The sequence below is a fragment of the Macrotis lagotis genome, chromosome 2, assembly GCF_037893015.1.
Source record: "Macrotis lagotis isolate mMagLag1 chromosome 2, bilby.v1.9.chrom.fasta, whole genome shotgun sequence".
Classification (NCBI taxonomy): Eukaryota; Metazoa; Chordata; class Mammalia; order Peramelemorphia; family Peramelidae; genus Macrotis; species Macrotis lagotis.
The window spans coordinates 68,359,668-68,386,119 of NC_133659.1; the positions used below are offsets into that span (position 1 = coordinate 68,359,668).

General features: G+C 36.5%; 1 protein-coding gene across 2 annotated transcripts in view; it reads right to left on the reverse strand.

Moving 5' to 3' along the window:
* Positions 1-26,452, reverse strand: part of TNR (tenascin R) — a 112,619-nt gene that overhangs the window by 10,986 nt on the left and 75,181 nt on the right. For both annotated transcript variants that reach the window (XM_074222094.1, XM_074222095.1), the window contains 4 exons: positions 10,092-10,243; positions 7,707-7,803; positions 6,139-6,300; positions 13-176 (listed from right to left, as the gene is read on the reverse strand). In XM_074222094.1, coding sequence (XP_074078195.1) covers positions 13-176; positions 6,139-6,300; positions 7,707-7,803; positions 10,092-10,243 — 575 coding nt within the window. The remainder of the gene's footprint in view (positions 1-12; positions 177-6,138; positions 6,301-7,706; positions 7,804-10,091; positions 10,244-26,452) is intronic.

Consider the following 26,452-nt stretch of genomic DNA (forward strand, 5'->3'; position numbering starts at 1 on the left):
ATTTGAACTTACCTGACTGTGCCTGGATTCTCCATACTTTCCATTTAGATTGGTTCGATGGCAATTCTTATACCACCAAGCTCCCTTGTAGGACATGGCACAATTGGTAACAGCAACATCATTGTCTCTGTCCTCAGTGGAGAAGGGCCGCCCCTGGTGATAAGTAAGCGAATCCCCTGCAAAAAGAAGTGAGATTTAATGAATACTTATCCTTGAAAATTTATTCTCCTCTCTCACAAAGAAATTCAGCCACTCAACCATTCTCATTTTACAGAGTCCATTAGTTACCCACTGGCTAAAATGAACTCTTTCATCTACACCTCATGATGTAAGATGCTTCAATGCTACTTCTTAAGCAACCTGGAGTCCCTCATATGCTGGCCTTTCACCCAGGCTCCTATACTGATCTCCAACATTGGATTGCTTTCATTGTCCATATTCTAGTACATATCTATTTAGAGTCAAACTTGAGGTCAAGAAGACTTGAATTCAAATCCTCCCTTGGATACTTTGTGATCCTGAGGAACTGACTTAACTTCTCTCAACTTCAATCTTCTAATTGGTGATGATAATAGCACCTTTTTACTAGGATTATTATGGACAAGATGATAATATTTCTAAAGTGTTTTGCAAGTTTTAAAATGAGATATATAAATATATACATATATTCACACACACACACATATATATGCACCCACACAGACACATATATTTATATATGTAAATATATGCATTATATATATATGTATTTGTGTATATATGTCTTCCTATTATTACCTGGTCTATTACAGATTCTTACTAAATACCTTCAGTTTGGTTCTTGTAATTCTTTCTCCTCATATTTTTAATCCTTTGCTCCTATATTCCCTTGTCAGTAGATGATTCATATCCTGCTTCACAGAGGAGACAGAGAGCATCTGGTGTGAACTGTAGTCTCTTCAGCTTTAACAGAGTACTTTCTCTGTGTTTTATCTTATACTTCTTTGCGGTTCAGTGGAAAAGTTGTCTCTTTTTTCTGATGATCCAAATCCCATCCCTCTTCCTCTATTACTTCAGTTCTACTCTCCATCTCTAGCATTTTCCATCGTTCCCACTTCACAGGTCCCTTTATATTCCTTTATGCTTGGTACAACAAAGATATATTAAATGCCTACACAGACTCAGTTTTGGGGATAGATATCAGGATAAAAATGAAAAGGTCATTGTTCTCAAGGAGCTTCTTTTCTACTCAGATGTGGGTGGATAAAGAAAATGTCCCATAGATAAGCAAGGGGGGGGGGCTCTAATAACTGGGAGTGGGATTGGGAATTAGATGACTCCTGGGCTGAGCCTTTGGGTTCTAGAAAAACCTTGTAAGGAAGATGAAGACTGCTCAATGGAGAAAAATGCATCACAGTGATGATGTGTAGCTTATCCAACTCCCAAAGTTTGGAGATGGGGTGCTATGCACAGAGAATAGCTAGAAGTCCAGTCTCTTAGGAATATAGAGTTAGCGAAAGAAAATAATATGAGCTAAGATGAGAAAGATAAGTTGGAACCAGTTTACAGATGACCTTCATAGGCAACTGAAGAATTTGTGACTTATCCTAGGGGGAAATTAAAGGTTTTATAGCAAGGGAGTAACCTAGGTTTGATACTTTAACCTTCAAACATGATTAAATATCCTCTACCTTAAGTAACACTAACAATTTTGTTCCTTTCAAATAACAGAGCTCTTCTTGGGGCTTTTGATAACTCTCCTGGGATTAGTTGCATCACTTCACTGAATATCTCATGGCGTCTATCTCAGTCAGTTTAGATTTGAGGATTTGAACCCCAACTTATTTTTGATCAACTGAGGGCAACATGCTTCTCAAATGCAGTCTATGGTGAATGCCTTCACTTCCTAACCTCTTTACCCCATTTTTAACTTGCTATAATCTGATTTTTGTCCTTATCACTCTACAGAAATTGCTCTCACAAAGGTGAGAGCTCCTTGCCAAATTCAATGATTTTTTCTCAATGCTCATTTTCTTTAAACTCTTTCTGGCATTTGTTTATCACCCACCCACTCTTCCCTGTAAATGTCTCCTCTCAGCTTTTATGATACTGTGTTTTTCTAACAATCTTTCAATGTCTCTGCTCCCTTCCTATGTTCTCTGTTAATTCCCCTTTCATCTTCTACCCAAAATTTGGTCCTAAACTCTCTGTTCTTTTTCTTTAGAGGGAGGGTTCCTATGGCTCCGATTCCCATAGCTTTAATTAATCCTCCTATCTGGATGATTCCCAAATTCATCTTTCTAGTTTCAACCATGCACTAGCACATTAGTCCAAAATTTTGCATAGTATATAAGATATTTTTGCTTGATTGTTCCCCAATCAACTCAAATTCAATATGTCTCAAATAGTATTGGCCATATCTCCCCAATGCAACTTGACTCTCCTTTCCATATTTCTATTTCTGCATATCTTCCCATCTCCTAGGATTGAAAGTTTGGAATCATCTTTAGTCCACCTCTTCATTCCTGATATCCAAAGTCACCAATAGTTGTAATTTCTTCATTTCAACCTACTATACTATAGATTCTTGTTGCCTTTTATTTGCAATGATTGTCCTATCTTCCCCCCCCCCCTTTTTTTTAGCTTTTTGCAAGGCAAACGTGGTTAAGTGGCATTCCCAAGGCCACATAGCTAGGTAATCATTAAGTGTGTGAGGTCACATTCGAACTCAGGTACTCCTGACTCCAGGGCCTGTGCTCTGTCCATTGCACCATCTAGCCACCCAGTTGTAATACCTTTTAACAGTGAACTTTAACCACACTAGTCTCTTTTATTCCAATCCCTCTGGACTAGTGTTTCTAGACTTTTCACAAAGAAGAACATTTTATTCTCTTTTTCTTGTTTCAGAATCTACAGTTGATGTCTAGTGTCAACTGATCAAGTCCAAATTCTATTGTCTAGCTTTCAAGGTCTTTCTTGAATCGGATCTTATAAAGGCAACATGGTATAGAAAAAGATAATCTGGAGGCAGAGGACCTAGGACTGAATCTAGGCTCTATTATATAATAATCTGTGTGACGTTGGACAAATCACATTAATTCTTCAAGTCTTAGTTTCTGCATTTATAAAATGAATATGATTTCTTAAGTCCCTTCTAGGTCTAGAATGATCTTACCTATGTTGTGTTTATCTAATCTATTTGAATTTCTCACTGTTTTCCAGCTCCTAAAATCTACTTTGATCAGATGGGTTCCCTGACTAGATTATGACACTATACGTCATAATCATTATTTTTGGCCTTTACTCGAGATGTTTGCCTCTCCTGAAATGCCATTCACAATCCTCTCTGATTTTTCTAATCTATCCCATTCATTGGAAATCAATTCAATGCTCATCAGTTTTGCAAAGGCTTCCCCAAATGCCCCACCTCCCATTAATGACTCCTTTCTCTAGATTTCTATAGTCATAACTGCATAATTTAACACTCATTGTCTACTTATTTTATGCACATTTGTGGGACAGAATGAAGTCACTGAAAGTTCTTGAAATGTCTGTCATAGTCAGACATGCTACTTTCACTGTCAACTATGTTACATTGCTTTTATCTGAATTTTTTTTTTACTATCCAATCCTATTTTATATCCTTAAAAATAGAATAGACCATATGGACTCTACCTCCTCACTCTTCTTTTGTTGTGACTAATAATATTCAATCAACCCTTGTTGACAAATGGATTTATAATTTTATATTGGTGCCTATTAGAGTCCTGGATGAAGATAACATTTTTTTAGCCTTGTGCTGAGGAGAACAGTAAGAAAGAATAAACTCAGAGTGGGGGAACTAGAAGAGGCTGATAAATAGGGTGAAAGCCAGTGAAAATGTTTATAAACCTATAAGTGGCAAGAGTCAATCCAAAAATTAGATTGAGCAACAAGGCAAGTTAAATGAGAATGGAGTTGGAGCAAGTATTTGATTCTGAAAGTTGTAAGAGAGGAAGACAATGAAATCTTCCTGCCTCTAGGCTGAAGATAGACCACCATTTGTCTAGGGTTGCCTGAACATAGGCAATGGATCAAGTAACTTTTTTTTTTCATGAAAGCGCCTTCTAGCATAAGACTAGAAGTGGGAAATTACTTCAAATAGATTAGACGATAGCCAGCAGAAATGATTGATAACTGATCATAGCTATCTCTATATGAGGTATGATTAAGCAGGAAAGACCAATAGAAAGTCACCTGTGTATTTAACAAGGTTGGAGACAGAGAAGGTCAGTGAAACCAAGAACTGTAAAACTGGTTCAAATTAGATTTATGTATCCCCTCATATGCTGTTTTGAGTAATTGGGAAGATTTGTATCTTATTCCTTTTAGAGAAATGAGGCTCAGGGATAGTTTATGTATAGGCATAGGATTAATCTTGAGTATTGGAAAAAAGCGAGTTTGGGTGGCTCCTGTTAATTCCTGGCTTAATAACCTTCATTTCAACATCTGAATGTTAAGGATGACATTACAAAGGAAAGAGCATTATAGGATCTGGAGTTCTCGAATTCATCTGAATTCTGTCTCTCCTATTTATTCCCTGTGGTGAGTCAGTTTACCTCAGATTTCCCAACTGTAAAATGGGGATAATAAGTGGTATCTTAAAAAGAAGTATGGTAAAGTGGATAGAGGGCTGACCTCAGTCAGAAAGAATTGAGGTCAATTCCTCTATTTGCCCAATACAATAAATAATGTGACCAAAAGGTTAGCACTCCTAGACAGCTCTCTAAGACTCTAAGTGACAGCTTTTTTGCTTTAATGGAGGGAGTTTTCAAATCAAGAGTTTCTTAAGTCCAGTCTCAGGATTTAAAGATTGAATTCTCTATTATAGACCTCAGAGGGTTGTAGTGAGGATCTAATGAGGTGACCAGGCATCTTGGGAAGTGCCTTATAAATGCAGGTTGTGATTAATAATATTATTAAAGCTCATACGTTGCCCAGTTTGTGGCAATTTTTCAAGATAAGTATAATTGGCAATGAAATGTGGATTTATACTGATAGCTCTCTCATTTATATAGCTCTCTAAGGTTTGCAAAACACCTTTACATTTATTATCTCATTTGATGCTCCTAACAAAATACTGGGAACAGATCAGAGTCTGTTTAGATAAAGTTAATAGCATAATAATAAAGGTTTATTATCTGGGGGCAGCTAGGTAGCACAAGTGGAAAGAGCACCAGACCTCGAAAGAGGAAGACTCTTCTTCCTGAGTTCAAATCTGACCTCAGATGCTTATTGGTGGACCTGGCCAAGTCACTTAACCCATTTCACCTCAGATTCCTCATGAGAAAGATGAATTAGAGAAAGAAATGACAAACTGCTCTATTATCTTTGCCAAGAATACTCCAAAAGGGATCACATAGAGTCAGACAAGACTGAAAACTAAATAACAAAAGAAAGCTACCAGCAGAAATACCACCAAAAACCTAGGTATGCATGTGCCTCAAGCAAAGGAGTGAAAACTGAAGTGAAACTTTACAATAAAGTGTGCCATTACACTTAGTATTATATCTGACTCCCAGTGAGGGCATTGATCATTATCTTTGATTAATTGATTTATTTGCCTCCCTGAACTGGGGAGCTTAATTTGTACAAGTAAGACTTCTTCAAGAACAGGGACCCTGGCATACATCACTGCTTATTTGGAATGAAGCTTTTATAGTTACATGTCATGTCACTGGGAAAGTTCCTTCCAAATAATTATTCATTCTAATATAGGACAATGAGCCATTTATTGATTAAACTGAATGATGGGAAAATATCTTGAATTCATACAGAACTTTTTGCTTTATAAAGCACTTCTACTTATGTCATTTCAATTTATCTTTATGACTCTTTAGGGCTGGGGGGGATACTATCTTCCCCCATTTTAGAGATAAGAAAATAAACACAATGATGTGAAAAGAATTGTTCAAGGCCATATAGCCAGTTAAAGACAGAATCAGGACTAGAATATAAGCTCTCGTGTCACTCCAGCTCCACACTCTTAGTAAACTCTACTGTTTTGGGCCAGGAAGAGAGTTAATCTCTTGTATGTGGAATTATGCATGAGCCTCATAAACCCACCAGCTTTGCCAGGTCCCTATGGCCCTTGGGTTCTGGATGGGGGCAAGAAAGTACCAGCAGTGCCATTGTAGTCTCCTATGCGGAGCTTGTAGAGGCTTCTGCTGTCCCCAATAGAGAACTTGTCATAATAGGCATAAGCTGCTTCTTGGCCGTCTCGCATGTCTATCCGCAACTCATATCGCCCTTGGGATGTGATCTTGTGCATGTTATCCAGCCCTGCAGAGAAGAGCAAAGAATTTGAGTGAGACCTGGTCCAGAACAGCTTGGGAAACAGAAGGGAGAATGAATCTGTGTCCATGAAACTGGTGTTGAATGAAGAGAAGATGATACAATGAGGGATAGAGGAGGGGCATCCAGACATCACTTCCTTTCCACTCCCACTTCTCCTAGGCCTGATCTCTCCAATAGAATAAAAGCTCTGAGGACAGGGAAAATTTCATTTTCATTTTTACCTATCCCATGACTAATGCAATACCTTATACATATTGGTTTTTTGATAAATGTTTGCTGAATTGAATTCCTGCTGAACTGCTGCAATCAGCACCATATTGTTTGGAATTAAATCACATTCTCAATGTTTTATGTGTATTTGTCTTGTTCTCCTACCTAGACTGTAGACTGCATGATGGCAAAGACTCACTTTTATTTTCTTTTCGTTTGACTCCTTGATAAATAGTTCTTCATTTTGTTTTGCCTTATTATCTTCTCTATAGTGATTGTGTTGGACATATCATAAATGTCCAATAAATACTTTTTAGTTGTTTGCTTGCCATTCCATCATTCCCATAACAATTGTCATAAGGTCATAGATTTAGAACTGTGAGTCCATAGAGATCATTTTGTCCTTGAGAGATAAAGTGATTTTTCTAAGGCTTATGGGGAGCAAGTAGCAGAAACAGTATTCACACTTAGCTTCTTGTACTCCAAATTCAATGCACTTTCCATTATCTAACTAAAAAAGAGAGACAGGGTTTGTTGAATTTCCTCTAGGCTCCTTGTCTGACTTCTGTTAAATTTCATATATGAGCAGATTCTAATTTGGCATCGAGAACTGACCTCATAGATTCTGTTTGTACACAGCTCCATTCTGATCCATCCATACCTCCTGCCAGTCCTGGACCTCCAGGAAATTGCCAGTCACCTCTAATGCTTTCTTAATTTTCCCATTTCCTTCCCGAAGCGGGCAATAACATTTCTCTGTGGAACTAAGCAAAGTGACTGGACTCATTTCTCTTGTGACCTAAGGCTGGCTGGTGCCTTGCTTCTTGGAGATGAAAGACCTCCCCTGTTAATTCACTCAGCCTTTTACCCCAGATGGGTAGCTCTCTCCCTTTGTAGTTCCCTCATGTCAAATCCCATCAACATAACAGACTATTAATGAGGCTAGGAAGAGACAACACAAAGGGGGGAAATACCACAATAGATAAAAACAGATCAATAGAGAAGCCAAACAGAGTGAAGGGCAATGAGAATAATTTGGGAGCTGTCAGCTTTCTGAACAGACATACGGAGACAAGGCAGGTAAGCAGGTAGAGGGTTCTTCATAACCCAAGATGGACAGAAAGGTAAGAAATGGATAAGATGTCAAAGTAGTATAGAAAAGAAAATCAGAGGGTCAATACCCAGCCAAAACTCATCCTCTAAGTTCCCGAAACCAACACGATAATCTGCCCATTTCCGGAAAAAATCTGTCAGACCATTCTGCCGTCTCTGGAACACCTAAAAAGGCAAGGGGGAGAAATGAGAATGGGTGCTAAGGATGGGGAACAGGCAAACCTCAGTGAGACTTTGGTTCTCTCTCTCTCTCTCTCTCTCTCTCTCTCTCTCTCTCTCTCTCTGTGTGTGTGTGTGTGTGTGACTTTGTCTCTGTCTCTTTATCTCTCTCTAACAAAACAATGTACTAGTATTGGACTTTTCTCCCCTTTCTATGTCTACACCTTCGTTATAGGATTGGGTGTGATGTTGGCAATTATGTTCACTCTTTGAATATAGAAAGCAACAGAGGTAGACATAAATCCTTCAGAATGGTTAGAAGAGATGGTCCTGGCCCTATGTTTTCCTTGATAGTTAAGTTGGAGTTTTTCACCAAAAGAAAGGGAATAACTCTCATCAGCTAGTGACTGACACCATCATATTGGAGGCAAAGTAACTGCAAATCATCCACTTTCCAAGCTGTTTAAGTGCTAATTTCATTTATCCTCCAATAAATCAGCTTCGACTTCAATTTCCAATTATGCTTTACGAAGGAGGCACACATATGTCAGAGATATAAAAGGGAATGTCTCCCAAGAGCAGCTGTTAGGAACAGAGGTGCTATTTAACTCTTCAAAAAACGACCCATTCTTAGCAATCTGAAAAGCCTAACTCTGTATGTGAGCAGTCAGTGGTGGGGAATGTGGGATGGCTTGGGAAGAAAGTTGAGTTATAGAACTTTTTATCCCTCACTCCTCACTGCCCAGAAGCATTAGAAGCATTCCACTTTCTAAAAAAAAATTCAGCCTAATCAATAATTGTTAAGAACCTGCTCTGTGCAAGACACTATATTAGGTATTTGGGAAGTACTGATTAAAACAAAGTCATCCCTGCCTTCAAGTTTCAAGGAGCTGAGGTGAATCAACATAAATAGGGAGAGGTATATTCCAAGGAGAGTCAAAATAGACCAAAAATGATGGCAGGAAGAAATACACTAAGACATGGGGATGAACAGGGAAGGTCTCTGGATAAGGGACTGGAAAGAAACTTGGAATTTTTTTTTTAGGTTTTTTGCAAGGCAATGGGGTTAAGTGGCTTGCCCAAGGCCACACGGCTAGATCATTATTAAGTGTCTGAGGTCAGATTTGAACCCAGGTACTCCTGACTCCAGGGCTGGTGCTTTATCCACTGCGCCACCTAACCACCCCGCAACTTGGAATTTTAATATGTGATGTGAGGAGGGAGTACCTTGAAAGCATTCATTCTGAGAGAAGCTACATTGTGTCAAACATTAATGGAGAGTCATTCATTTTACTCTCAAGGCCACCTGGCATTATTAGGAGGTCCAGAAAATGAGACCTTTTGGAATTTGAAATCTTGAATACCCCAAATCCCTGAAAATTTCCAAATATTCTTGGTGAGAATCAGTGTAAGAGTGATGGGAATAGGGGCAGCTAGGTGGCATAGTGGATAGATCACCAGCCCTGGAGTCAGGAGGATCTGTGTTCAAATCCTACCTCAGACACTTCATAACTGCCTAGCCGTGTGACCTTGGGCAAGCCACTTAACCCCGTTGCCTTAAATAAATAAAATTAAAAAAAAGGAATGATGAGAATAGAGATGTAAATAGGTAAGGGATGCAGAGGTCCTGGTCCTGAATGATTCCACATGCCTCTGTCTGGCTTCCAACATCTGATTTCACATGGAGGATTGAGAAGAAGAGGAGATCCTTCAACCTATTTGGCATACAGAACTTCAAAAACACTTCACCCTGTTTTATTTCCCTGTTATAGCTAGGCCCCACAGAAGAGCCATCTTAAGAGGTTGCTGAGAATCTGGACTTAAGCTCATTTTACTTTCTTTTCTCATTCAAGGGCATTCAGAGTTCAAGACCTGCTCCTGTCAACATCTCCATCCTCATCACTACTCTCATGATGGCTCTCACCAAGAATGTTAGGGAATTTTCTGGGACCTTCAGTGTCAAACACTCTTTTGGAGCTTCCTTTTCTTGCCTTCCCTTCTTTTTCTTCTTCCTCCTGAATTAATACTTGGGAAAGCAATAGGAGGAAAGGTGGAAAATCCTGATTTGTCTCCCCAATTACCGGTTCCTTCTCAAGACTCTTCTAGCTTTAATCTTTCTTGCTTAACACATTGATTGTGTCTCAGCTATTAAACAGGGTTTCCAGGAAAATGAAGAAATGGGAAAAATGAATTGTGGTGATGGATAAGAGGATATGGTAAAAGAAAAAAAGTGAATCATGGAATGCTATGAATTTTGGGAAGCTCTGAGAAATCTCATAAATACAGTTACTTACAATCCAGCCACCCCTGTCAGTTGTCATATCGCAGTATACCTGGACCTTCTGGCTCAGGTCCCCATTTATGGAAATGGTATAAACCCCACTGAGGGTATCTCCATTCATCAAATGCTGGGCACAGTCCTGAGGATGAGGGAACACCCGACCCCCTGGACATGGAGAAAGAAAGATTTCCTAAGAATTGTCATTTTTTTAACCATTTGTAGCAGTACCTTCCAGCAGAGAAAGCCAAAATGACTTTTTGAAGGAGGGAAAATATATCTTTACACATACATGCATATACACATGTTTACATACAGACACCAAAATACTTACCTAGAAGTTATTGTACTAAGGCAAATACCCGAATTACACTGTGAGAAAAGTAATTTCAGTTCATTCAAGATATGATTTGTAGTTTTATAACTGCTGATTATAGTCACTTATATATGGGTCAAAATAAATTAGAAGTGTTTCAGACAACCAATTTGTCAGTCACCTTTCAAAAGAACCCGAGGCTTCTAAGCATCATTCTTTTTTTCATCATTCTTAACCTTCTAGGGAGCAGGGTGTTATGAATTAATAAAGGGTTGGTAATCTTTTAGGGGAAAGTTGGAAATATTCTTATAGTAAAGCTACATGATATAGGCATTTCAATAGTCTTAATAAGGTTTTATGCTTTAATACATAACTCTCACATGTGTATCTATAAATGGATATATGCATTTCTATACAGCAAATGTATACACATTTGTATATGTATATATATATATAAAAGAGAGATAGCATAATATGTAGTAAATAAATAGGAAGTACAGTAACATCGTAGAAGTATATTGGATTTAGAATAATGGGATCTGGATTCAGATTCTTATTCTTTTGTTTATTGCCTGCATGGCCTTTGGCAAATTACTTAACCTTTCTGCCCCTCGGTTTTCTCCCTTGTAAAATGATGGGGTTAGACTTGATTGTTTCTAAGGTCCCATTTAGCTTTAAAAAATCTGTGATCATATTAGTGTATACTTGTTATTATGATCTAGAATGTGATTTCATGATGAATGCATATATGCATATTTGGGAAGATTGAAAAACTTCCGACCATTGGATGAAATCCGAAGATGGTATGTTGGAAATATTTTAGAATTGGCTGAAAAAATTGAGATGAGCCTATAGGTCCATGTATATAAGAAGAAGAGTCTTGTAACATATCAGTTAAGCCTCCAGTATGGTATATCATATATATATATATTTAAATATATATATACATACATACAGGGAGAGACAGAGACAGAGACAGAAATAGAGAAATGAGAGACACAGACACAGAGAGAGAATGAGATAGATACAGAGACAAGGAGACAAATCAGAGACACAGACAGACCCAGAGAGAAAGACAGAGAGGGACAGAGAAACAAAGAGCCAGAAAGCGAGCGAGTGAGCGAGAGAGAGAGAATAACTCTACCAGAGGGCAGGGTGGTTTAGTCCAGAGAGAGGATCATTTTTTTTTTTTTTTTTTTTTTTAGTTTTTGCAAGGCAATGGGGTTAAGTGGCTTGCCCAAGGCCACACAGCTAGGCAATTATTAAGTGACTGAGGCCAGATTTGAACTCAGGTACTCCTGACTCCAAGGCCAGTGCTCTATCCACTGTGCCATCTAGCCGCCCCTGAGAGGATATTTTTCAACCTTCTCTTCATGTCATTAGAGAGAATGGACAAGTCTGGAGCTGAGAGAGGATAATCTTGTTACATTGCTTCAGGAAATATGAGCTTTTGGGGGCATAAAAACGACAGTAGGGACTCTATAAAGGCATTTACTCTTTGAACTCAAAAGAGATAACTCAGGAATTTCACAAAGGGCATGGGCTACCCATTGATATGGGTGGTTACTAGGTAGATGCCTTGACATGGCATGTCTGTACCTAATTTCCACATTGGTTCTCTTTGTATTGGTGGGAGAGTGCATCCTAGGCTTTTGGGGTGATATTTCTATAACAATTATTTGTGCATATATATTTAGTAAATTAACCTAACTAAAAGCTAATTAACTATGGATAGCCAATTAAATAGCAATGGGGATCTTACTGGATGGCATTGATAGTTGTCATAGAAACTGACCACTGTACCACATTGCCTCCAGAGATTTTTTAAGCCTGTCTCATTTATAATTTATTAATTTATTTAATTCATATAGAAGTATAATCTGGCTATAATGCAGTTCCTTTCTTTTGCTCTAGGTTGATTTGTTTACCCAACCTGCCTTCAAATGGGCAGATCTGGATTTCCTAGAGAAGGACCATTATCATGTATAATGATGACTCAAATTTACGTAGGGTACTAGGGAGTAATCTTATTGTGTATATGTTTGTACGTGTGGATATACTCTTACTGTTTGCCATTATCGCTCCTGAGCATAAACCAATGTCCATTTAGAATTTATATTTACATAAAATCAGTTACCATGACAGCTTTAGATTTTAAAAGTGAAACATTTACTTAACAATGAGGCAAAGGCAAGAAGAATCATCACAATTACTCGATATAATGAAAATACAGGAATAATAGAAACAGCAATCTACACACAAACTTGGGTCACACTCTTCTCCTGTAGAGAAGAGTGGGAACATAATGGGAGTACACGAGTGGAGAATGACTTATGTCAAGCACATCTCACAATTTATTTATTTATTTGATGTCCTTGGCTCCTTTAGCAATAATCTGCACCACTCAAAGCCAGTGCTCTACTAGTTGCTTCCCTCCTAGTCTTCATTACTTGCCTGCTGGGCAAAGTCTCCTTTTTCTTTTGAGGTGATAAAATAGTAAAACACTCTTTTAACTCACAGCTGTCTTTAAACAGGGCTCTGAGAACCTGTTAAGCAGCTGACAAATAGTGACAAGGAGTTCCCTTAAGTCAGAGAAATGCAAGATTCCCCAAGTCAACTCTCTGAGTAAAGCAGACAGGCTCAGTCAGCTCCTCACTCAACAGAATTCTGCATTGTTTGATTATCTCTCATCCTCTTACAGAAAATCAAAGTTCAGAGTAAAATTACACAACTGACTTTCTGGACAGTAAAGAAAAGTCCAACTACCTTTCCACTTAACAGTTCTCTTGTTTTGTTCAATCAGCTCTAAACTTCTTCTTGAAACAAAATGGATTCAAAGACTGTCTCTTTTTCTTTGTCTCCCCTTCTTGTACCAAATAGGGCAAGAGAGAACAAGTAGACATTTCTCAGAAGTATCATCTATTCCAAGTTCAGCTGTCTTCCAATGAGCTTTCTAGAAACCACTTTTCCTGGCTAATCTATTAAAAAAACCATTTCTCTCTCTTCCACTCAGTAGTCTGGGAGAACAGATATTGAAGCCTTTCTTTTTCCTTGGCTCTCCTGATGGTTTCTTCATTTTCTCTAATGTCTTTAAAACAGAGCCTCCATGCGGTCAGTGACTCATCTTTTCCTTTTTTAAATAAAATTCATGAAAATCACCTTTCTATTAGGTATGAAATTGAGTTATTTTTAAATCTTCCCATGTTGTACTGTTATTTGATTTACTATTTTGTAACTTAGAACCAAACTCTAAAAACAGTCACATGCAAATGAGCTGAGAGGTCACAATGTCCTGAAGTCTCAGTAATTTCTCTGCCCTTGTATAGTTCTCTATCTTGTCTTTCTAATGACCCGTAAGTCTAAGCTGTTTCTTTATAAGTAGATTAAAATTGTTTTTCATATACAAATTTGTCACTCTCCTTTTAGAAATGTTCTTTTATTACTCTTTCAAAACCAAACTTCTATTAAATGAAAGGGGAGGGTCTTACTGCTACACATCAACCTTACTTAAATCAACAACAGAATAGTGGGTGATATTCTCAGCTTGGGATCAGGAAAACTGGATTCAAATCCTCATTTCACACTTATTAGCTGTGTGACCCTGGACCAGTCACCAATTTATTCGTCTCAGACAATTGAATAAATCCTCCAGGATTTAGCTGTTAAGTTAGAGAACACTGGCATCTCTAATATACTACACTGACAGCCATGAAATTCTTAGGGAATTTATTCTACGCAAGTTAAAATGGAGATATAAAATAATTATTTATTTCCTTCAAAAGGTCCTTGTTACCTAGAATGCATAATTGGTTTGGAAATCAGAGGATTGCTTCTGAGAAGCTTCCATATGATACCAGTACCATGAATTAATCAGATTATCATCTAGTCCTATCCCATGTCATCTTCTCATTCCTATGGAACAGGAAGTAGATGTGGAGCAAGTATGGCAGCAACAAGCATGAAGCTGACAAATAGTGCAATGATTAAGGAGAGAAGGTGCAGGTGGTGTGTCAGACCCCCCCACCCTCAACCCCTAGTAAAAGTTTAATATTTTGGGTACAGCTGGCAGCAGAGATCATTTCAGTTCCAAGTCTGAACTCTATTCCTCTATAAATCTAGTAATTCAGATGTTCATACTACATAAAGTATGTGTTAAAACACACACATTCACACACACACACAAGAGATCATTTCTCATTCACCATCACCATAATAATTTGAGCCCCAATTTACATGTGTGTGAAAGTTTATAAAACTTTAAAGATTAGATTATAAACCTAGATTGCAAACTCCTTGAGGACAGGGACTGTTTTCACTTTACTTTGTAATCCCAATGTATAGCACTTTTTAGGTGGTAAATAAATAAATAAATTGACTTAAATATTATAAATTACTTTATGGCTCTGGAAGACATAGTTATACAATAGAGGGCAATCTCTGTGAGAGACTGTTTTATACCTGTATCCCAATCCCTTATAGGACAGTACCTTGAACATTGGTGATTAACAAATAGATGCTGAACTGAGATGAATTTCTACATGCATGTAATTAAAGAACCAGATGTAGCTCAAGCCAGTTACTAAGCCCTCGAGGTGGAATTCTGGTTCAAAAAGTTTCTTCAGTGGACCAAACAGTCAAATGACTATTTTACTGTTTAGTTTTATTTTAAGAGAATTGAAAGAAGGAGAGGAAGTAATTTACTACTCATCTCCCAGATTGGGTGGAAACAGCCCAATTTAGAGAACAATTGCTAATTAGTTAAAATTGGAGCTAAAGAGTTTAGCTTCAGGGCACAATATAATGCTTAGCAGGCAGCTTGTATCTAACTAGAGGGACACTGAAAGATTTAGAAGCAAAGGCCATAAGTTATGTACAGCACTAGGTTATAAAGAAAGACTCTTATTTGAGCAACACGAAATTTAGCTGTTTTATGCATATAATATTTGGAAGTTTGTGCCATAATTTAGTTTAAGAGATAACTGCAATGCTAATTCTTTGCTAATAAATAGCTTGACTTGGCTAAAAGAATGTGGTTCTACAGGCAGTTTTCAGAAGAAGAACTCAAAGCTATCAATAGTCATATGAAAAATGCTCTAAATCACTATTGATATGAGAAATGCAGATTCAAACAACTCAGAGGCTTCACCTCACTTCTATCAGTTTGTCTGTTATAACAGAAAAGGAAAATGCCAAATGTTGCAGGGGATGTGGAAAAATTGGGATCCTAATGCTCTGTTGGTTGAATTGTGAATGGATGCAGCCATTTTGGAAAACAATTTAAAACTATGACCAAAGGGCTATAAAATTGTGCACCTTCTTTGACTCATCAATACCACCACTACTAGGGTGCCCAAAGAGAACAAAGAAAAAGGGGGAAAGATCAATATGTGCAAAAAATATTTATAGTAGCTTTTTTGTGGTGGCAAAGAATTGATGATTCATTCTCAAAGAAGATCATGATATCAGAGAGGTGATACCATGACAGCAACATGAATTGGATTTGAGTGAGGGAGTACTGTGCCAAGTTACCAGTCTCACTTTCTCCTCTAGTCATCTGGGTCCAGTGGCCAGATATAAATCAAGATGACTGGAGATGGCCCTGGATTCGAGGCAATGAGGGTTAAGTGACTTGCCCAAGGTCACATAGCTAGTTAGTGAAGGTATCTCAGACTGGATTTGAACTTCCATCCTCCTGATTCCAAGGCCAGTGCACTATCCACTGCCCCACTTAGCTGCCCCTAGCAAAGAATTAGAAATTGAGAGTATGCCTATCAATTCATGAATAGCCTAAAAATGTTGTGGTATGTGATTATTATGAAATACTATTGTGCTCTAAGAAATGAGGGTCAGGATGGTTTTGGGAAAAACTTCTATGACTAATGCAAAGTGAAGTGAGTAGAACCAGGAGATCACTATACACAGTAAAACAGTAATATCATGCAATGAATTATGGTTGACTTAGTTATTCTGATCTTTTCAAAGTTTCAGGACAATTTCAAAAGTATCAAGATGAAAACTGCTACTCATATTCAGAAAAAGAACTGATAGAGTTCAAATGAAGATCAAAACATACTATTTTTATTTTTTCCTTCCTTCCTTCCTTCCTTCCTTCCTTCCTTCCTTCCTTCCTTCCTTCCTTCCTTCCTTCCTTCCTTCCTTCCTCCCTTCCTTCCTCCTTCCTCACTTTTCTCATCTGTATTTTCTTTTGTAACATAGCTAATATGGGAATGTGTTTTGCATAACTTTACATGTATAATCTATATAAAATTGCTTGCCTTCTCAAGGGATGAGGCAGGGTAGGAAGGAGGGAAAAATTTGGAGTTCAATTTAAATATATATTAAAAGTTTTCTACATCAAATTAGGACATTTAATTAAATTTAATTAAAAAAATAAAATATTTGGGGAGACAATGGGGTTCTGTGTCTTTGAATAGCTTAACAAATAGAGCTATTGCAATAATACAAATAACAAATATCTTATTGAAAGAGATGTCAACATTCTAAGGATCATTTATAGATATCAAAAAGGATCTAAGGATCATTAATAGATATCAAAAATAGGTTCATCACAGAATTTTATGTGATAGCAAAATCAGCACACTTTAGGTATGCTGAAGTTCAAATTAAAAAAGGTTACTGTATATAATAAGTAACCCAATAAAGAATAGATATGGATAAGTCACAAAAAGGACAGTCTTATTTATATCACAGAAGGCAGACCCTGCAACAACCTCAATGGGTTATCCTAATATTCCTGATAGATTTTTAATTGATTTCAGTAGTAATATTAATATTAAAGATTAGAAGAAGGGTAAGTAGGTTCATTGAGTTTACAGCAAAAGAGGCTTTAGTGAGGAGAAGACAGGGTATGTGGGAAACATGATGGCTATTTTCAAGAGTTTGAAGGACTATCAAGCTTAAGAAGTTTTAGATTTGTTCTGTCTGTCCTAGAGCATAGAAATAGGAGTCATGGATAGAAGCTGTAGGAACAAATTTAGATTTGATATCAGAAGTGCTTTCCAATCATTAGAATTAATTCGTGTTATGAGTTCCCACAGTGGGTTCCTCCTCCTTGGAAATTTCTGGGCAAAGGCTAGATAAACACTTCTTGGGTGTGCTGGAGAAGGGAGTTGGAGTTGGAGGGAATGGGTAAGTGTCGGTGTCTGCTGAGTTATCCACCCATTTTCACATTCTGTGATTCTGCAAAATTGTTGTTGTTTAGTAAAATCTATTTAGCTATAAATAAGCTATAAATAAATGCTTGATAACTGTGATGTTTTTGTTACTAAAATTGGCTCAATGATACAAGGCTAATCTTAATCCCATTTTGGGATATGTTGGCACTTGGAACAACTGCATTAAATGGGGGGTAGATACTGAGAATAGTTTAGGCCTGGCTGAATAAGGTGAACTGAGAGTATTGAATATAACTGATGATCCATTCATTCTCTTGAGATTTTCGTTGAGAAATACAATTTTTAAATTAAGAAAGCATAAAAAATTATTTCTTCTTATAAACAACTTAATTTCCATATGAAAGCAAAGATTAAAAGAAATGTCAACTCCTAATTGCAAATTAGAAATTCCAGTCTTCATTCATGTCAGAATTCACTTTCACTTATCCTTGGGGAAAAGGTTGTCATTTTAATCTTATCTTCAGGCTACCCCAGGGCACTATCACAGGTTCTTGTTCTCATCAATGCTAGGTTACTATTCAAAGAAGATAATCAAAGGGCTTAGGAAGTTTGATTTCCTTGGTTTAGGGAAGTAATGTCCAAGTCAAATAGGGGAAGGAGAGCACTAAAAGGTACATGAGAATTCTTGCTGAATGATTTAGGAAACCATAAATAAACATTATCTATGTTCTGTTGCATTTCTAGTAATTTTGTTAAATATTTCCCAACTATATAGTAATCTAGTTCAGGCTGCACTAGGGAGTCTTGCCAGTTGGCAGATGGGTGATTGAACTCTGGTCTTGAGAACTTTTATCAATCAACACCAACCCTTGAATTTGCAGTCTTCAACAGTTTCCTAGAACATTTAGAAATTGAGCAACAGGGTCACACAGCCATTAAATGTGAAGGTGGAACTTGAACCTCTTTCTACTTTGTTTTCAGGCTAAGCTCTTTAGCTACTATGCCACATTGCCTCTCAATTATAATAGCTAATATTTATTTAGAACTTTACAGTTTACAAAGCGCTTTTCATTTATTTTCTCATTTGATCTTGCCAACAACCCTGTAAGGTAGATGCTATTATTACTGCCATTTTACACATGAGGAAACTGAGGTTGAGAGAGGTTATTTGACTTGCCAGTGGCTAAACAGCTAAGTTAATAAGTGTTAGAGGCAGGATTCCAGGCTCCAAGTGGAGCACTCTATCAGTCCCACAACTCCCTGTTAATATATGATCACCATTAGGTCTGAATATCTGAATATCTTTCTGCCAATGCCATCCCAGGTGTTAAATCTGTTACTTTTCTGACATATATTTTTAATGATCTTTCACAAAATGATAGCACATAATTACCCATTCATTGCACTCTTTATCATTAATTCAGAGTTTCTTCACCCTGGGTGAATAGTTTCTCCATTTTACAACTTGATTTTTAAAAGAGACCACACTGGTTTTCTATTCAAATATTTTAAAATAATCAAATAAAAACAGTTTTTTAATAAAAATTCTTCACAAAGGATATTGCTAAAATTTATTAAAATTATTTTTGAAACCTTCAGGTCAAGTTACACATTATTTAAAAAGGATCAGAACTGCCAATTGTTTTTCAGTGAGACCAACTAATTATGTCAATAAATCTTTCCTAGAGTCTTAGCTCTCTATTGTTTGGAATAACTAACAAATATAGCTTCAGGGAGAGGAAGAAATTAGAGAGTAGGAGTGTGGACTCTCATGAGTAACTGATGGCACTGATCCTCATGATGAAAATGTTTCAAGTTGTGATCATAACTTGAATTTTTTTCATCATGAGGATTAAAGAGTTTAAATATAACCAGAAGGCTGTTTTTCCCTTGTAAAATGATTAATTCCAATCAATATAGTTTATAATAATGCTGAATCGTAGAATCTCAGAATTTGAGCCAAAGGTCATCACATCAAACATCTACAGGAAGAATCTCTCAAAAGTATCCTGACAAGTAGTCATTAGATCAGTAGGAAGACCTCTAGAGAGGGAAAACCATTACCTTTTGAAGCAGTTCTAGAAGTTAGAATGTTTTGTCTGATTACAAGTCTGAAAATCTTCACCTATTGTTTTTACTCTATTTCTCTCAGACCAAACAGAACAGGATTAATCTAACTTCCACATGACCCTTCTTTACAAAAATAGCCTTCCCTTTTTCAGAGTAAAAATTATCAATTCCTTCTTCCCCCATATAATGTGATCTTGAGACTCTCATCATTTCTGATACCCTCCTTTGGACAAATTGCAGTTTATTAGCGTCATTCCTAAAATGTGGTTTGGGAAAAAATAAACATAGAATTCAGGTATGGTGTGATCAGAGTGAAGTAGAATTATCACTTTCTTTACTCTGAATGCTAGTTTTCTTTGACTATTACATCATACTATGGCTTGCATTAAGTTGTATTCCACTAAACCCCCAGATTCTTTTTGTAATTATGTTGCCTCATCATAAGTCTCTCATGTTTTTGCTTGTGAAGTTGATTTTTTGAATTCCAGTATATAAGATAATCTATATCTGTATTTATATATCTCTATATATTTGTTGCTGTTTAGTCTTTTGTTTGACTCTTTGTGAACTCATCTGGGATTTTCTTAGCAAAAATACTGAAATGGTTTTACATTTCCTTCTTAGCTCATTTTACAGATGAGAAAACCAAGGCAAACAGGGTGAAGTGACTTGCCTTGGATCATACAACTAGTACGTGTCTATGACCAGATTTGAACTCAGATTTTCCTGACTCCAGTCCTAGTACTCTATCTATGCCAGCATTCCTTTAGATTTTATTTTATTAAATTTGACCCATAATTCTAGCCTTTTGAGATCTATTTAAATCCTGCCTCTGTTATTCAATACAACTATTTTTCCCAGTTTCATGTTATCCGCAAATATGATAGCTATGTCTTTTATGACTTTGTTCAAGTCATTGATGAAAATGTTGAACAATATAGGACCAAGAATTGATCTCTAGGCTATTTATTACCCCTTAAGACTTCTCTCTAAGTCAACATTGCTTCATCAATGATCTCTTGAGTATGATCATTTAACTAGCTCCAAATCATTTTAGGTAATTTAGTCCACACATCTTCAACTTGTCGACATGGATAGAAAGGGATACTTTGTCAATTAACTGAATGATAAGAATTTCCATTTATATAGTACCTCAAGGTATATAAAATGGTTTCTTTATTAGTCTAAAAAGTAGGTGGTACAATAATACTATCCCCATTTTTATGGATGAAGAAACTGAGACTCAGAGAAATTAAGTTACTTGCCCATTGTTACATAGTTAGGACATATGAGAGACAGAAACAAAGAAGAGGTCTTTTTTATAGCTACGTTTTGTGGTATGCAACAGTGTTGAAATTGTTAAATTATCTCAGTTCCCTGATTCCCTTAGAATTTTAATGTAAGTCATATCATCTGCAAATAGGAAAGGAACTTTAAATCAATACTATTAATGAATATCAATTCAAAAATAATCAAACAAAATCCTGGCAAAAAGAAATAGCAAGTTATAGAAGGATAATTAACTATTATCAAATTGAATTTATACTAGAAAGAATACAAGGATAGTTAAACAATAAGAAAATAATTAACATTTTATTAAAGCCAAAAACATATAATGTCATTTAATTGTATCAATATATGCAGAAAAGGCCTTTGACAAAGTGCATTCTTACTGATTTAGGTATCACAACTATATTTATCTAATAAAGGAGTTTGTTAGAAAAGTTTCTATCTTAATTTTTGGAAGCAATTTGTATAGTATAGGAATTAATTGTTCTTTAAAAATTAGATCAAATTCACTTATAAATTGATCTGGATCTGGATTTTCTTTTGGTAGTCTCTAAAGCTGATTCAATTTAATTTTTAAATTCTGGATTATTTAATATCTCTATTTGGCATCTGGTTAATTTGGCATTTTATAATTTTTAGATAAATTTGTATTTCTTTTGAATTCTCAATTATGTTGGCATATGATTATGGATAATAGGTTTTGAGGATTCCTCTCATTTCTTCTGCAATTGCTATGATTTCATCAACCATTTCCCCCCATTTGTTTGATTTTTCAATGTCTTCTTTTTATGCATGTTGACTATAATTTTATCATTTTTAGTCTTTTTTAAAGAATAACTTTTTGTTTTACGTCCCTTTAAATTCCATATAGTAATACTAATGACAATAATAAAGATAATGATGATAACTAAGATTTTTATAACACTTACCAGAGACTATGTTACTTTACAAACATCTCATTTGATCCTCATGATAACCCTGGGAAATAGGTTCACTTGTTATCCTGTTTTACAGATGAGAAAACTGAGGCAAACAAAGATTAAGTAATTTACCCAAGGCCATATTGCTAGGAAGCATCCGAGAATGGATTTGAACTCAGGTTTTTCCTGATTCCAGATCCCAGAGCTCTGTATACTGTGGTGCCACATAGCACCATGGATTTATCCTAGACTAGATTTTTAATACTTTCCACAGTTCTGTGGTTTTACTTAAATTGTTGTTTTCTTGTTCTTTAATTTAGTTATCTATTTCTTATTCCCTCTTTTGCCCTTCTTTTTTTCTTCTAAGTGATCAGTTCAAAATTTCCCCTTCTTCCCTCCTCTTCGACTTCTTTTTTAAATTTTTTTTCCCTTGTTCCTTTTCCTAAGAATTTCTTTGCTTTATTCTCTTCGTTAATTCTCTTTCTTTCTTGTTTATCCTGAAATTTTAAAGTTCAATTCATGGTCTATATCCTCGCTTATTCCTTCTTAGTGTTCTTCATGGAATTAAAGTTTCTGAAGTATAAATTTTGAGCTCTCTCTTCTAATCAGCTTCTCTGTTATTGCTTTTACGGATCTTGTCCTATTATCCTTTTTTTCCCCTTTTATGTTGTGCTTTGCTTTCAGGAATTTCAATTTATGAAGGAAATAATGTGGACAGAAGCAGCAGCTCCCACTAGAAAATACCCTGAAACACAAGTCTTCTGTCTGCAGGACCAGTATAATTGTGACTATTGCATACTGGAATCCACTCTCAAGATCTACAGTCAATCCTAATAATTATGCATAAAAGGAAAGCTATCAGATTCATTGGAAAATTAAAAGGAGTTTCCCCCTTTTGATGCAGTCAAAGTTTTAGCTAGGAAAACTTTTGGAAAGGAAATATTTCAGCTCAAAATATAATTAGTATAGGAGTTAAGTCAGAAACAACCTCTAGTTGTCTCCTGGCTTGGGAAACATTCACAAGGTGGCTGAATTATTGATAGTATTGGTGCATTCACTGGAAGAACTGCTCAGAAATGGATTTGTGTAGAACATCCAGAAGATAGCAGTGAATCAGAGCAGAGAACAAAGGAGGGAGTAAATAGCCCTTTATTCCACTTATGAGATTAGGCAAATTAATAATCATATCCATTAATAAAGGTAGAGGTGATGATTGCCCTCATTAACTGATTAATCTCACTCAAGACACCGTGGATCTATTGTCAGGAACACCTAGATTCAAATACTGCCTCAGGTCTTTCTAACGTTATTACCCTGGCAAATCATTTAACTTTCCAGTCAATTTTCTCATCTTTAAAATAGATATAATAATAGGTTCCTATTCACAGAGTTGTTTGTAAAGATCAGATGGGATCTTATTTGAAAAACGTTTTATAAATTTAAAGTGATCTATAACTGTTAGCTACATTTCTATCATTTTAACTCAGATTACAGAAGTAATGTAATTAATAATAATGATAACTAACATTTATAGTGTTTGATAATATACTGTAGTCTATAAGTAATGTGATTAATAACTTCAGTAAGCATTTATATAGCACTTACCAATGTCATTTAATTAATACTGTAATTAATAATCATAGAATTTAGATAGTACCTAATGCTTTACTACTAAATTGCACACTTATTATAATAAAAGTTCACTACTAATACTTTAATAGTGCTTACTAATTAATGATGTAGTTAATAATAATATTTATAAGGTGCTAGGTTCGCAAAGTGCTTTTCAAAGAATATCTCATTTGATTCTTACAACCCTGAAAAGAATATGCTATTATGATCTTCATTTTATAGTTGAAGAAACTGGGGCAATCAGACATTAGGCACCTTGTCTAGGGATCACATAGCTAATAAATGTCTGAGGCAGGAATTGAACTCAGAACCTCTAGATTCCAGATCCAGTGCTCTATCCTCTGTTCTAATGTCCTTGGAGCTTCCTGAGATCTTAAGAAGAGAGCAAAAGAGGAAGCAAGGGAAAATGTGAAGCACATTGATCTGGTCATAGGTAAGAGGAAAGAGGAATTACAGTGCTAGGTACTGTTATCTCATTTTCTTCTCTATTTTATTTTATTATTTTATTTTATTTAAGGCAATGGGGTTAAATGACTTGCTCAAGGCCACATAGGTACACAATTATTAAGTGTTTGAGGCTGGACTTGAACTCAGGTCCTCATCAGGGCCAGTGCTCTATCCTCTGAGAGGCTTCCCCTCTCATTTGCTTCTTAAACCAAATATGATGATTCCAATTTTATAGTTGAGGACCCTGGTTCAGACAGAGAACAGGGTGGGAGAGGTCTTCCTCTCCTCTGAGTGTGCTGAGGGGAAAAATGCTTTATCTTGATGAACATTAGGGCAGAGATCACCCCTCACCCACTCAACTCCTATTATGCTTCTCTTCCCTTTGCTTTTTCAACCAAAAAATTCGTCTTTTCTTTCCCTACGAACAGAGATGAATGATCATCTACCCTGAGGGGTCATTCTCCACAACCACTTTTTTCTAACTAGAATATTTCTGCTAGCAACATGAATTTTCAAGATATTTTCCACCTAGGACCCAGAGCTTCCCACTTTCCTAATTGTTCACAGCTATAAAAAACAGAATCCATTGCTAAAGGGGGCCTCCTGGGCATTACGTTGGAGCATCTGGGATATTACTGCAAGCACCAGTAGACCAAGGACCAGAAGAGCCCCTTATGTGAAGGTGGCTAGAGAGACACTAGTCCATCTATGGACACATCAATTACCACATGTCTTCATTTAACCCCAAGGTCATGATAACCCATTTTTTATTATCTCCAGAGTCTCCAAAGACAGGTTTTAGTGAAAGCCTTGTTTGCTTCTTATAGCATTAAATCAGACAAAAGGAACTGCCTTGAAGATGATCATTTCACCAAGCTCTGTTGCTCTGTGGGGAATATTTGTTTCCTCATTTATATTCATGTCTTTTAAAGACAAGTAGACCTTGGATGAAATTTCAGGCGACAGTAAATTATAAATAATGTATCTATATTTTTTTCCTCTTCTATACAACTTGTATATAATTCCCCCCTGAGTCTTGTGCAAACACCAGAGACATCAGGACAGGCAGCTATTAACATGATGGAAGGAATGAAATAGTTGTACATTGTATGGCAGGAACACAAAAAAGGAAGACTTCTCGATCAAACGAAGTTTTTTTGTAATTTTTTTTCCCTTTTTCTTTTTGGGGAAATCCGCCCCCCCCCCAGATTTCTTAAACTAGCTACAAAGAGTGCTTAAAACAATTGTCTTATTTTTTTGTGTGTGTTAGGAATGGGTGTAGTACCTGCTGGATGTTGGTTCCTTCTCCCTCTTGGGGTCCAATTTTAGACTTCTTTTTAGAAGACATCCTTTTTCTTTGTCAGTGTTTTAGAAGGCATTAGGATGTGCAGGCGATGTCCATTAAAATCAGCTCCATTATCTATCTCTCAAAAATCTCTGACCTTCTTTACCACCCAGACCCATAGTTCTGAGGTCACCACGTGTCCAATGCTAGCCCTAGGCAAGGTGGTGAAAGAAGGTGATAACTTCGCAGATTTTGCTCTTTTCTATCCTTCTCCTGTCTTGATGTTTTCCCCAGCTTTGCCTCAGGGATTCAGTGATTCTATATTCTCCTTCTCTGACCTCTATCAAAGCAAGATCTCAGAAAAAATAGCTGAAACTCATTCATACTATGGTGTAAATGACCATCACTTACAGTATCAATTTTTTTGGGGGGAGGGGAACAGAGGGCAAGCAGCAGAAAATGTTCACTCTGTTGAGTGATGGTGGGGGTGTGATGACCCCAAGACACTAAGATGCAACTGTTAAGGTAGGGAAGGGACATCATAGGGTTGGGTTGGGAAGGAGTTTATATCTAAAGGAGGGAACCTGCTTTGAATGATTATTAAGTTCATTTTTTCCCCTTTCCTCCTGAAAGACTATAAAGATTATCAGCACTCTCTAAATTTCAACATTTATGGGGAAAAAATCTTAATCACCCCATCCTGGCTTTAGCCCTACTTCAGATATTAGTGTATTTCCAACTGGTAAGGGCCTAGGCTTCAATCTTAGAAGGAGCAGCTAAGTGGTTCCTGGCTTTTTTTTTTCAGTTGGCAGGTTGCAAACTCTCTCTAGATGCAAGATGTCACAAAAGACAGAAACATACTGTGATATTATCATAATGCTCACGACAACTAGCTTTAGCATTACCAAGACGTGAATTAAAGGCTCATACTGCATAGAGCTAGCAATGAAATTTGTGCATTTTCGGGATGAAATTATAAGTTTGTGTCTAATAAATATGCAAATAGAGAGTTTCTTTCATGTACTTGCCATCTATGTCTTTTTTATTTTTAAGGGAAATAATTCTCTTTAAGTCATGATTCACTTCATTAAAAAATTCAAGTCACAGAATTTCAAAATCTCAGAACTAGAAGAGACTTCTAAGCCTTTCTAAGCCCCCCTAAATCAATCAATTAATTAATAAGCATTTATTAGGCACCTTCTATACTATAAATGAGGTACTTTGTTAATCCTTAGAGATCAAAGTCCCTGATCTCAAGGAGTCATCATTCTAATAAGGAAG